The 13,240-nt window shown below is 39.7% G+C and overlaps 1 protein-coding gene across 2 annotated transcripts in view; it reads right to left on the reverse strand.

The window, feature by feature from the left end:
- The window catches only part of FRMD7 (FERM domain containing 7), a 57,003-nt gene that overhangs the window by 4,360 nt on the left and 39,403 nt on the right, over positions 1 to 13,240 (reverse strand). Inside the window, exons 7-12 of one of the 2 annotated variants that reach the window (XM_028164588.2) lie at positions 9,744 to 9,858; positions 9,376 to 9,523; positions 4,255 to 4,350; positions 2,717 to 2,880; positions 1,327 to 1,395; positions 912 to 987 (exon numbers count right to left, since the gene is read on the reverse strand). In XM_028164588.2, coding sequence (XP_028020389.2) covers positions 912 to 987; positions 1,327 to 1,395; positions 2,717 to 2,880; positions 4,255 to 4,350; positions 9,376 to 9,523; positions 9,744 to 9,858 — 668 coding nt within the window. The remainder of the gene's footprint in view (positions 1 to 911; positions 988 to 1,326; positions 1,396 to 2,716; positions 2,881 to 4,254; positions 4,351 to 9,375; positions 9,524 to 9,743; positions 9,859 to 13,240) is intronic. The other variant, XM_057538684.1, reaches the window with a different exon arrangement.

Genomic DNA, 13,240 nt, shown 5'->3' on the forward strand with positions numbered 1-13,240 from the left:
CAGAGCGCAGTGGTTGAGAATCTGCCTGCCAATGCAGGGGACACGGGTTCGAGCCCTGGTCTGGGAAGATCCCACGTGACGTGGAGCAACTAGGCCCGTGAGCCACAACTACTGAGCCTGCGCGTCTGGAGCCTGTGCTCCGCAACAAGAGAGGCCACGATAGTGAGAGGCCCACGCACCGCAATGAAGAGTGGCCCCCGCTTGCCGCAACTAGAGAAAGCCCTCGCACAGAAACGAAGACCCAACACAGCCAAAAATAAAATAAAATAAATAAATAAATAAATAAATAAATAAATAATACAGAGTAGGTAATAATGCTTTAAAAAAATAAAATAAATGTGAATTGGTCTTTAAATACCAGACCTAAGGGGCTTCCCTGGTGGCGCAGTGGTTGAGAGTCTGCCTGCCAATGCAGGGGACACGGGTTCGAGCCCTGGTCTGGGAAGATCCCACGTGACGTGGAGCAACTAGGCCCGTGAGCCACAACTACTGAGCCTGCGCATCTGGAGCCTGTGCTCCGCAACAGGAGAGGCCGCGATAGTGAGAGGCCCACGCACCGGGATGAAGAGTGGCCCCCACTTGCCGCAACTAGAGAAAGCCCTCGCACAGAAACGAAGACCCAACACAGCCATAAATAAATAAATAAATAAATAAATAAATAAACCCAATAAAATAAAATAAAATAAAGACGTGCCAGATCTTTCCAGTCTATAAGGCACACACACCAGTTTACCCAATGGTCTTCTATTGGCTGGAGACTGAGTTGACAGACCTCCCCAGGAGGCTAACCTAACTTGACCAGAGTAACCTTTTTACATACTGGGAGATTCTGGCAGAATCAATTCCTGGAAGCATTTGAAATGTGGATGCATTACATTTATCTAAAGAAGAAGGAATTTTCAAAACCTTACTTGTTTTGACACATCGGAGAGGAGGTCTGGTGAGGACCTGCACTGTCGTTCATGGTACTGTGATGGGTAATGTTTCCTGAAGTCCCCAAACAGAGAAGGAATTGAAATAGTCTTCATGTGAGTACAGGATCCCTATAAATCTCTAAATTCAACTTAAAAATCAACGTGACAAGTGGGAAGCAGCCAGATAACACAGGGAGATCAGCTTGGTGCTTTGTGACCACCTAGAAAGGTGGGATAGGGAGGATGGGAGGGAGACACAAGAGGGAGGAGATATGGGGATATATGTATACGTATAGCTGATTCACTTTGTTATACAGCAGCAACTAACACACCACTGTAAAGCAATTATACTCCAATAAAGATGTTAAAAAAGAAAAAAATCAATGTGACAAAGAAAAACAAAACCATGTACCTTTCAAACGGCAAGCTCTTCAACCTCCCCTTTTTCCCATATTCCAAAAGTTGCCTTTGGGTTCTTCCGCTATTATAAAAACAAGATAAACAATTTTATGAATGCTCTTTGTAACCCAGTAGGCTAACTAAAACTCAAAAGTGTCATTTATTGTTGAAATTGAAAGATTCTGGATGAATGACATATGTCGTGCATCTCTGACCATCACATTAATAATACCCATTTATCCGAGGATCAGGCAGAGCAACCTCAACTATTCAGAACCCAGAAATGTTTTAAAAGCTTCTGAACAGCGCTATGTAAGAGTTACACATCCTGGCCTTGAAAACTAATATACTTTCCTTTAAAGGCCTTTCCTCTTCCTCCAAATTTACACATAGTTTCTAATGAGGCTATTTGTCTGGTTTCCCAATCCATGACAGGAGAAAAACAGCTAACTAAACAGTAGAAGAAGGTTACTCCAGTCAGACATACACTAGCAAAGAAAGCCAGCTGATTTCTGGGAGAAACACAAGAGCCAAAAAAGAAATCACTAACATAATAAAATCCAAAAAGTCTGGGCCATTTATCACTGTGGTGCAGGGTCTAACATGCCTCCCCCGCCCTGAGGCTGCCACTGCACTACAGCTGCCGGCAGAGGATAACAAGTGATGTTTATAATAGGTCATTAAGAAATGGGAAAAATAGCCTCAGTATCATCTGTTTAAAAAGGCAGGGATTTGTAGAATACATTTTGGAAAGAGTCCATAAAAATATGTACATTGTAAAAATCTCACTTTTTACTGGGGCAGGCTTCTACTACTTGAAAAATCCTTCACAGGAAGCATTGGATTCGAATTTTTTATCTTAGCTAAGAGTTTGAAAGCGTCTTCCGAAGAACTCCTAGGCTGGTGGACTCAAGTAAAAACAAGTTCTTATTTTGACCTTGCTTCCTTTCCTCCAAGGTGTTAACGTGTAGTAAGGAGCCTTCACTACAATATTGTTCAACCTCTCAAATCCCTTAGCCCCTCCAGTGCTTTCTCACCCTATCTTTTGCCTAACCACCACCAAAAGGATGTTGTTGAGCTGTCCTTCCTATGGCTAGCATGTAAGTTGCACGTAAGGAAAACAATAGGTTCATTGACTACGTTTTCTCAAATGGCATATACCCCCTTATCCTTGCAGAAATTCTGATCTAACCTCTTAAGTGGGGTGTACACCTGCTCCTACCTCCCTGTTAGGAAATATTGACTTAATGAGTCACACAGAGAATGAGCAGTAAAGGGTATCATCCTTTATGTGATTGAAATGGATTCTCTATTGCTTCTAGAATTCAAGCTCCTCCTACTGCCTTCCATGTTATTGAAAAGAAGTTGTGTGTTTAGTTTGCCTGTGTGCAATATTTAATTACCTGTAGCGGAAACTGGAACCCTTGCTGCAGAGTAGGGTTTTGGGCTTTGATTTGGGCTCTTCAGAAAGTCTGAAGAAAGCATGGTACTCCACACAAGTCTTCCAGAAAGCCTTGCAGGCATCTCGGCTGGCCATGGTGAACTCCAAGGTATCCTTGCACAACACCTGTATAAACCAATTTCCATCAAGCAAAACATCCTTCAAGAATATCAAAGACCTTCAAATCCTAACGCCTTCTAAACTATTGGTCCAGGGGCCCATCCAGCTTCTGATTTTCCACTTGGCTCCCTTTCGGCTTCACACCTACTGAAACCAAATGATTGGCAAACTTCCAAGGAACAGACAGGGCCACTGCTCAAAAACAGAACCTTCTCTAAGAAGTAAATCTTGCTCTGCACACCCTCCTCACCTCATACGCTTTTTTACCCCCTCTTCTCTGCCAGGAACATTTTTATGAAGTTGTAAATTAGGTTAAAATGAACATCAAAGGACATCCTTTCAAAGTGACAAGATGTTATAAATGACCAACAGGAAAAGGGGAGGGAGGAGGAGATCTGTCTTACAAATGGTAGGCTTTATAGGATGATTGCATATACATGAGTCTTTTTAACACACCAGCTAGAAACATTTCTCCCTCTTTATGCTGCCTTGTTCTATGATGCTCTGTGTTGCTCATTTAGTGTATTCTAATCGGCTGTAGGGGAGCTTAGTCTTCCAGACCTAAAGTGCAAGGTTGCCCCATCTCCTGACTCACTATATACCCCCATTTGCCCATGCACGTGTGCGGTCCACTTTGCTGCTCCCCTTCTCTCATTCCTCTCCAGGTCTCTGGATGCAGCCCTGGGATTCTTCCCAAGCTTCACACTGGATTCAGTCTTCTGAACTGCTCAAATGAACACCTTTATCTAAGGCTAAGGTTCAGAGAATGAAGCCCAAACTACTGAATTATCTGTAGGTCAAAAATGTAGTTGATACATATTTTTAATTTCCTTTATAGTCATAAAAAATTCTTTCTAGCCCCTTTGTCCCACCCTGTACAATGAAGCCTTGCCCAATAGTTGCTTCCTTTGCTTAATATATACCCACTCCCCACATCCTGCTTTGGGAAAGAGTAGGTGTTCAATTAGTTGGCATGCAGTAGGTGTTCAATTATTTTTGCTTAAGGAAAGAAGATGAAAATACTTTATTAAAGGAAGCAAATAACGTTGAATTAATATGTCCACAGTCTTAGATCTGGGCTCTTTCATTTGACTTACCAAATCCCTGAAAAATGGTTTCTAAGGAGATTTGTCTTTCATCCCAGCCACCCCATTTTCCTATTACTTTATTCACTTTGAACTGCCAATAGGATTTCTTAGTGTTTTGCCTTTAGTAAAAATATGACTAAAGCTCTGGTTTATTTATGTAGAGGCAAAAGAGGGGGAATATCATCGGTCAGGGCCAGGCAGCTTTCATCACTCACAATCAGACCATTTGCAGAAACAACCAAGAAATCTCAAGTGAGTAGAAAGTAAAAGAATTTATTCAAAAGCTACTTACCAAGATGTTGGCATGAAGTTTGATGAGAAAATGTTTTCTCTTAAAACTCAACTTGCGGATTTTAGCCCAGTTGAAAGTATTGATCTTTGTATTTCCCTATGATGAAACACATGACAGATTTCAGGATGAATGTCAGCACAAGCTGGTTTGTAAGACAATGCAAACCTGTTGGAAAATGCACTTCATGAACAGGACTATCCTTGATCTACCTCTTGCACAGACTGATCCAGTTGTACTAGATAGAAGCTATGGTCAAAGAAGGCATTCCAGGTGGGACACAAGCCTGCTCTGAAATGCAAGTAAGAAGGGGCATGCCTGGGAAAAGTTTCTAACCAGGATAGGGGATCACAGTAGAAAAAGATTGCAGGTATCCGGGTATACCCCACTTTTCGAAAGTTCACTTTACGCCACTTCGCTTTTACGAAAGACCCACATTATTACAAGTTTTCGCTAACTGAAAGAAATCCAAAGAGGATTTTTGCTTTTACTCCGAAAAAGGCGAAAATAAAAATCAGCATTTGTTTTGTAGTGAGCTGTTATAGAGGCAACACACACCCTGAGCAGTGAGAGTGGCACCTCTTAAGCTCCTTCCCCGGGAACTACACTCTGCTCGGCAGCTCAGCATCAAGCCACCATAGCTTTGAACTGTACATCGGTACTTTATCTCGATTTATTTTGTGCACCCATTAGCAAGATGTGTCCTCAGGTAATGCTTCTTCACTTGACACTATTTCAGCTAGGAAAGGTTTCATAGGAATGCTCTACTTTCAAATAGCAGGGGAAACCTGAACTGCAATAGCTCCTCTAATCTCACCCCCTTCCCATGTTTCCAAACATGTTTCTGGCTTGATTTTCTTGCCCCAACTATATTGACTATAACTTTGATCCCACTGCTCCCAGAAAACACCTTTCCATACAACTCTGTACCTTCCCTCCCATAGGTCTCCTCATTCTCCTTACCCAGAATGACTAGCGCCTCCTCTAGGGTATTCCATATCATTGCCACAGCCTACACCCATTTCTAACTCCTCTGAACTCCTTTAGCTCTCCTGGACTACTCAAACAGTTTAACTCTCTTGTTTGTTTGTCTGTTTGTTTGTTTGTTCACATGGTCCAAAAATCAAAGGGGGTACAAAAATAAATATATTGAGAAGTCTCACACCCACCACTGTCACTCCTACCTCTGTCCCCATCTAACCATTGTCTACAGGTAACCACATTATTTTGTTGGGTATACTACTTCTGCAACTAAAGTAAATGTGATAGGTTAGCTTTTGATTACTCATTGTCTGATATTGATCGTTATTTCTCTGGTCTTTCAAAATAAATTGTGACTATTGTAATGACAGGAGCCATGTGTCATGCTTAATGTTAGTTTCTTGATTATGTCATCCTTTTCCTTCTCAGGGCCTTTGTCTGTGTGCCCTTTCCCTGGAACACCCTCCTTCATCAGCCAACCCTATCCCATTGGTCTGGATAACTTCCTCAGGTCTTGCTTAAATGTTAAGTCCCTTTCACATGTGTTACCTTAGCATCCTGTGCTTCTTCTAGCACAAAGCACATCACATTTGTTTATAATTACTTGTTTAATTGTCTGTCTTCCTCCTATTAGAATTTAAGTTCCTATTAGAATTTAAGTCAGGATCATACCTGTTTACCTCTGCAGCTCTAGAACCTGGCACAAAGTGGATGTACAATAAATATACTGATAGAAGGATGAATGGATTGCTGCCCAACTATAAATATACTCAAACTCACTGAATTGTACCATTAAAACAGATGACTTTTATGTTATGCAAATTATAGCTCAATAAAGCTGTTTTTTTTAAAGAAAGAATAGTACAATGAAGAACAGATACAGGGTACTCAATACATAAATACTCTTTGACTGGATTTCAAGTAGGACAAAATAGACCATCTATATTGTTCCCAACTGTCCACAAAAGTATTCACAATGAAAGAGATCACAACTAACATGATGGTCTTGCTCTCATACCCTTCCCATCTTCTCTCATGCAATAGGAAATAGCAAGAATCAGGGTTAGCAAGAATAGATACATGAAAGCAATCTTGAGAAAGAAAAGCGGAGCTGGAGCAAGCAGGATCCCGGTCTTCAGACTATACTACAAAGGTACAGTAATCAAGACAGTATGGTACTGGCACAAAAACAGAAATATAGATCAATGGAACCAGATAGAAAGCCCAGAGATAAACCCACGTACTTACAGTCACCTTATCTTTGATAAAGGAGGCAAGAATATACAATGGAGAAAAGACAGCCTCTTCAGTAAGTGGTACTGGGAAAACCGGACAGCTACATGTAAAAGAATGAAATTAGAACACTCCCTAACACCATACACAAAAATAAACTCAAAATTGATTAAAGACCTAAATGTAAGGCCAGACACTATAAAACTCTTAGAGGAAAACATAGGCAGAACACTCTATGACATAAATCACAGCAAGATCCTTTTTGACCCACCTCCTAGAGAAATGGAAATAAAAATAAAAATAAACAAATGGGACCTAATAAAACTTCAAAGCTTTTGCATAGCAAAGGAAAATATAAACAAGATGAAAAGACAACCCTCAGAATGGGAGAAAATATTTGCAAACGAAGCAACTGACAAAGGATTAATCTCCAAAATTTACAAGCAGCTCATGCAGCTCAATATCAAAAGAACAAACAACCCAATCCAAAAATGGGCAGAAGACCTAAACAGACATTTCTCCAAAGAAGATATACAGATTGCCAACAAACACATGAAAGGATGCTCAACATCACTAATCATTAGAGAAATGTAAATCAAAACTACAATGAAGTATCATTTCACCCCAGTCATAATGGCCATCATCAAAAAATCTACAAGCAATAAATGCTGGAGAGGGTGTGGAGAAAAGGGAACCCTCTTACACTGTTGGTGGGAATGTAAATTGATACAGCCACTATGGAGAACAGTATGGAGGTTCCTTAAAAAACTAAAAATAGGGCTTCCCTGGTGGTGCAGTGGTTGAGAATCTGCCTGCTAATGCAGGGGACACGGGTTCGAGCCCTGGTCTGGGAAGATCCCACATGCCGCGGAGCAACTAGGCCCGTGAGCCACAACTACTGAGCCTGCGCGTCTGGAGCCTGTGCTCCGCAACGAGAGGTCACGATAGTGAGAGGCCCGCGCACCACGATGAAGAGTGGCCCCCGCTTCCCGCAACTAGAGAAAGCCCTCACACAGAAACGAAGACCCAACACAGCCAAAAATAAATAAATTAATTAATTATTTTAAAAAACAAAAAAACTAAAAATAGAACTACCATATGACCCAGCAATCCCACTACTGGGCATATACCCTGAGAAAACCATAATTCAAAAAGAGCCAAGTACCAAAATGTTCATTGCAGCACTATTTACAATAGCCAGGACATGGAAGCAACCTAAGTGTCCATTGATAGATGAATGGATAAAGAAGATGTGGCACATATATACAATGGAATATTACTCAGCCATTAAAAGAAACAAACTTGAGTTATTTGTAGTGAAGTGGATGGACCTAGAGTCTGTCATACAGAGTGAAGTAAGTCAGAAAGAGAAAAACAAATACCGTATGTTAACACATATATATGGAATCTTAAAAAAAAAAAAAAAGGTTCTGACGAACCTAGGGGCAGGACAGGAATAAAGATGCAGACCTACTAGAGAATGGACTTGAGGACACGGGGAGGGGGAAGGGTAAGCTGGGACGAAGTGAGAGAGTGGCATGGACATATATACACTACCAAATGTAAAATAGATAGCTAGTGGGAATCAGCCGCATAGCACAGGGAGATCAGCTTGGTGCTTTGTGACCACCTAGAGGGGTGGGATAGGGAGGGTGGGAGGGAGACGCAAGAGGGAGGAGATATGAGGATATATGTATATGTATAGCTGATTCACTTTGTTATAAAGCAGAAACTAACACACCATCGTAAAGCAATTATACTCCAATAAAGATGTTAAAAAAAGATTAATAAAATAAAGAATAGATACATGTATATGTATAACTGAATCACTTTGCTGTATACCTGAAACTAACACAACATTGTTGATGAACTATACTGCAATATAAAATTTAAAAAAAGTTATTACAAGATAATGGCTATATTCCCTGAGCTATATAATATATCTTTGTTGCTTATCTAAAAAAAAATAAAAATAAAAAAGAATCAGGGTTTGCGTGCACTGGGTAAAAATTCCCTCCTGGGTGAACAGGTGTGCCTGTGATCCATTGGGTGTTTTGTCCATCAGTGTGGCTCTCATGCTGTAAAGTTTATAACCAAATAAATTAGAAGGTTAAGATTCTTGTTGCCAGGTCTGTACCTGATCTGCTTTGTGACTTATTTCAGTGCTCTAATTCGGTCCTGGGGGTCAGTGGGTCTGAAGCCATCCCTTTCTTTGTCACAGGTGATTCATTCCAAAACCTGTCTAGGTATCTGCCTATCGTTCTGAAGCTTCTTAAACCTTAACTTGGATCTAAATTCATTGAATGTTCACAGATATAAGAAGTCCAAATAGACTGAAAAACTGTTGAAAAATATGTTCTGGCCACATTCCAAGGATTGAGGATTAATGGTGATGGAGAGAGCCCTCTCTGGAAAACAGAGTCCTGGGAAAAGGATGAGTCGGAAAACAGCAACCATTGCTTTCAGGGTTGGTCTCTAATTCCCTACTAGCTGGCACTGGGCACCTCCAACAAAACTGCTAACTGAATGAGAACAACCCTTCAGGTTGTTTCTGGTGGATTTGGACAGGCTGAATGCACTTTATGTCACAGCCTAAGCTTTTAGGATGCCAAAAACCTGTATTCTTATTTAGGGTCTAAAAGTTCCAAAGAGCCTCTTGACTTCATCTCTTCACCATGCTGGCCTGATCTAATGTGTGAGCTCCTGAGAATCAAAACAGTCAGTTCCAGACTGCAAATGGAAGCAAAGCACGTCAAGGGGAGGGGACTTTTACCCTAAACTCTTCCAAGCACTGCCTCCTTTTCTTGCTGGTGGTAAGACTGAGGGGTGGGGTCACCTTGAGAATGGACATTCAAGTTTGAGCCAAGATAACACCCAAAGCTGAAGACTTTAAAGGAAAAGAGCTGTTACCCGTAACACCAGTACACCCATGTGAGCAACAGCCAGTTGGATCTGCATCCCTTCACCATCACTGGCGGGGTGTGGCCTGATGCCGTACATGTCCAGCTTCCTCGCTATGTCCAGTAGCAGAATGTCAGATTCAGCTGGGCTCTTGCCACTGCAAGGGGAAAGAATTTATGAGCCTAATAAATGCAGCAAGAATGACGCCTAAAAAAAAAAGAATGACACCTCTACCCCAAGAGCTCGAAGAGGAACTCAGTGTTTTCTTGAGCCTGAAGTTTCTCTGACTTAAAGACTTGCTTTTAAGAGTCTGTCCTCAGCTTCAGTCTTCCCTGCCGGTAGAATAGGTGGAAGCAGATGCCAGGGAAAGTACTTACATGTGCTTCTGATGGAAGTGCACGATCTTGCTCTCTATATCGTCTTGGTTCGGTAAGTACCGGGTTTGTGCCAAATATTTCCTATCTGTTTCTTCATGAAAGTCTCCCAGTTCTGCTGCATGACAGTAAAGTGACATTTTTTACATTACCATTGATGAGTTAAGCAATGGAGCACCCAGCAGACCCTCTGACCTCCCCCAAACAGCCCTTTCTTTGCAGCCAGTGCAGCCCTAGACCTCCTGAATATATGTATATTTGTTTCAGGATATGGGTGGTGGGGGAGGAACTAACTGGTTCTTCTTCAAATAAGAAGCAGTGGGTTGCTATGAAGTCACAGACACAGTGTATGTCTCACAGGCTCCAGGATCATAGATGAATATTTTGCTATTTTCTTCTCCCACATTCTGTTTATGATCTCTTCTACTTCTGATCAGTCCCTGTTACGAGTTGAACTGTGACCTCCCTCTCAAATTCATATATTGAAATCCTAACCCCTAGTACCTCAGAATGTGACTGTATTTAGAGACAAGGCCTATAAAGGAGTGATTATTTTAAAAATGAGGCAGTAGAGTGGGCCCTAATCCAATCTGATTGGTGTCCTTATAAGAAGAGGAAATTTGGACACCAGGCACCAGGAATGCAGGTACACAGAGGAAAGACTGGGTGAGGACTCATCAGGAAGGCAACCATCCACAAGCCAACGAGAGAGACCTCAGAAGAAACCAAACCTTCTGGCACTTCAATCTTGGATGTCTAGCCTCCAGAAGTGTGAGAAAATAAATTTCTGTCCTTTAAGTCACCTAGTCTGTTGTATTTTGTTATGGTAGCCCTAACAAACTAATTCAGCCCCCTAACCTCACTCTGCCTTGATCAGGCATTATTAAGAAAGGAGAATACAAATGCCAACTCCAATGCAAGCCAGTCACAGCCATTCATCACTCTGTACATTGGGAATCTAGTAAAACCCTGCTATATGGAATGCCCAGTAGGTGAATAATTCTGGAAATTATTCTCACTTTTCCAAATCACTGGAAGTTTATCCCTGCTCATAATCTATTCTAGATGTATCCAATTTATTGTTATAAACATCTATTATAGCACTGTGCCTACAAAGGCAATTGAGGTATATAGGATTATCTGCCCCTACAGTAAACGGCTTGAAACTGTTTTGATTTTTGAATTCTTGTGTGTTCTTTGTAATTTTTATGCCTTTTCCCTCTCTGTCAGATTAATAGGAATCACTTCTTGGTCATTGACTTCCCCTGAAGAAGTCTCTACTTGGTTCCAAATTGTGACTTCTAATCTACCATAAAATGGGCACCCAAAACAATTTTTACAATTAAAATTCACATTTTAACATGAATAAAAGGGAATGCAGATATCCAAACCTGTTAGCATTTTATGAATTATAAGAGTAAATAGACTCTCCATGGAATCATGTGGTGCTCTCCTATTGAGTAAAATTCATGGACATGGGGGCATCAGTTTTGAGTACTAGAAAGTTATTTTCTCTTTTGTCTTGGTTTTCTATTGTGTTTTAGACAGATGGCGTGCTCATTTTTAGATAGGTGAAGTGTATTTGTATATTTCAAAACCACATTAGAATGAAAATCTTTATATAACAAGCTTTTTTAAAAAGACCAAATCAATGGCTCTTTTATCTATTTATTTTTTGCCCAAATTGATAAATGTACAACTCTCATTAAAACTTAATCAGGCTCACCCATATGGTTTCACTAGTTAATACTATCAAATATTCAGATAAGATACAAATACCAATTTTTCACAAACTCTTCCAGAAAATAGAGTAAGGAACACTTACCAACTCATTCATGAGGCCAGTATTACTCTGATACCAAAATCAGACACAGACATCACAAGAAAACTACAGATTAATATCTCTCATGAATACAAAGGCAAAAATCCTCAACAAAATACTAGTCAACTGAATCCAGCAACATATAAAAAAGAATTATACATCATGACCAAGTGGGATTTATCCCAGGAGTGCAAGATCAGTTCAACACGTGAAGGTTAATTAATGTAATATGCTATGTTAATAGAATAAAGGACCAAAAATACATTATCATATCAATAGATGCAGAAAAAACATTGGGCAAAATCCAACACCAATTCATGGTAAAAACATTCAACAAACAAAAAATTGAAGGGAACTTCTTCAACCTGATAAAGTTGGAAAACCTACAGCTAACATCATAATAATACTAAATGGTGAGAAACTGAGTGCTTTCCCTTAAGACCAGGGACAAGACAGGGATGTCTGCTCTTGCCACTTCTATCCAACATTCTACTGGTGATTCTAGTCAGTGCAATCAGACACCATGGTCCTGTGTGTAGAAAATCCTAAGGCCTCCACAAAAAGCTACTAGAAGTAATAGATAGTTCAGCAAGGTAGCAAGATAGAAGGTCAATATACAAAGTTATTGGATTTTCATGTACTAGCAATGCATAATCGAATAAGAAAACTAGAAAAACAATTCCATTCACAATAGCATATAAAAAATAAAAGACCGATAAATTTAACAAAAGATATGTAAAACTTGTGTTCTGAAAATTACAAAACATTGCTGAAATTTTTAAAAGATCTATATAAATGGAGAGATTTCAGATTCATGGATTAGAAGACTCAATATTGTTAAGATGGTAATTCTGCCAAAATTGATCTATAAATTCAATGCAATCCCCACCAAACTTGGGGGTAGAAGTTGACAAAAGATCTTAAAATTAACATGGAAATGCACAGGATGCAAAACAACCAAAACAATTTTGAAAAAGAACAAAGTTGGAGAATATACACCTCTATTTCAAAGCTGAATACAAAGCTACAGTAAACAAAACAGTGTGGTAATAGCATAAGCACATATAAATCAATGGAACATAGTTGAGAATCTAGAAATAAGCCCTTACATCTATGATCAGTTGGTTTTTGATAAAGATGGCAAGACAATTTAATGCGGGAAATAATAGTCTTTTCAACAAATGGGAGAAAGGGACATCCACACGCAAAAAAAAAAAATGAAGTTGAATTCCTACCTCACAACCATACACCATACAAACATACAAAAAAATTCAAAATGGATCATAGGCCTAAGCCTAAGAGGTAAGCCTAAAAAAGTTGTTCTAGAAGAAAACTTAGGAGAAAAACTTTTGACCTTAAGTTAGGCAAAAAGTTCTTAGATACAACACCAAAAGCATAGTTGACTAAAACACATTGAGAAAGAGGAATTCCATCAAAATTAAAAACTGTCACACTCCAAAAGACAGCATTAAGAAAATTAAAAGTCAGGGGGAAGAAGGGATAAATTGGAAGTATGGGATTAACAGACATATACTACTATATATAAAATAGATAAACAGAAAGGACCTATTGTATAGCACAGGGAACTATATTCAATATCTTGTAATAACTTGTAATGGAAAAGAATCTGAAAAGTATGTGTATGTATATCTATGTATCTATCTCTCTATATATATCT

The sequence above is a fragment of the Balaenoptera acutorostrata genome, chromosome X (genome assembly GCF_949987535.1).
Source record: "Balaenoptera acutorostrata chromosome X, mBalAcu1.1, whole genome shotgun sequence".
NCBI classification, from domain to species: Eukaryota; Metazoa; Chordata; class Mammalia; order Artiodactyla; family Balaenopteridae; genus Balaenoptera; species Balaenoptera acutorostrata.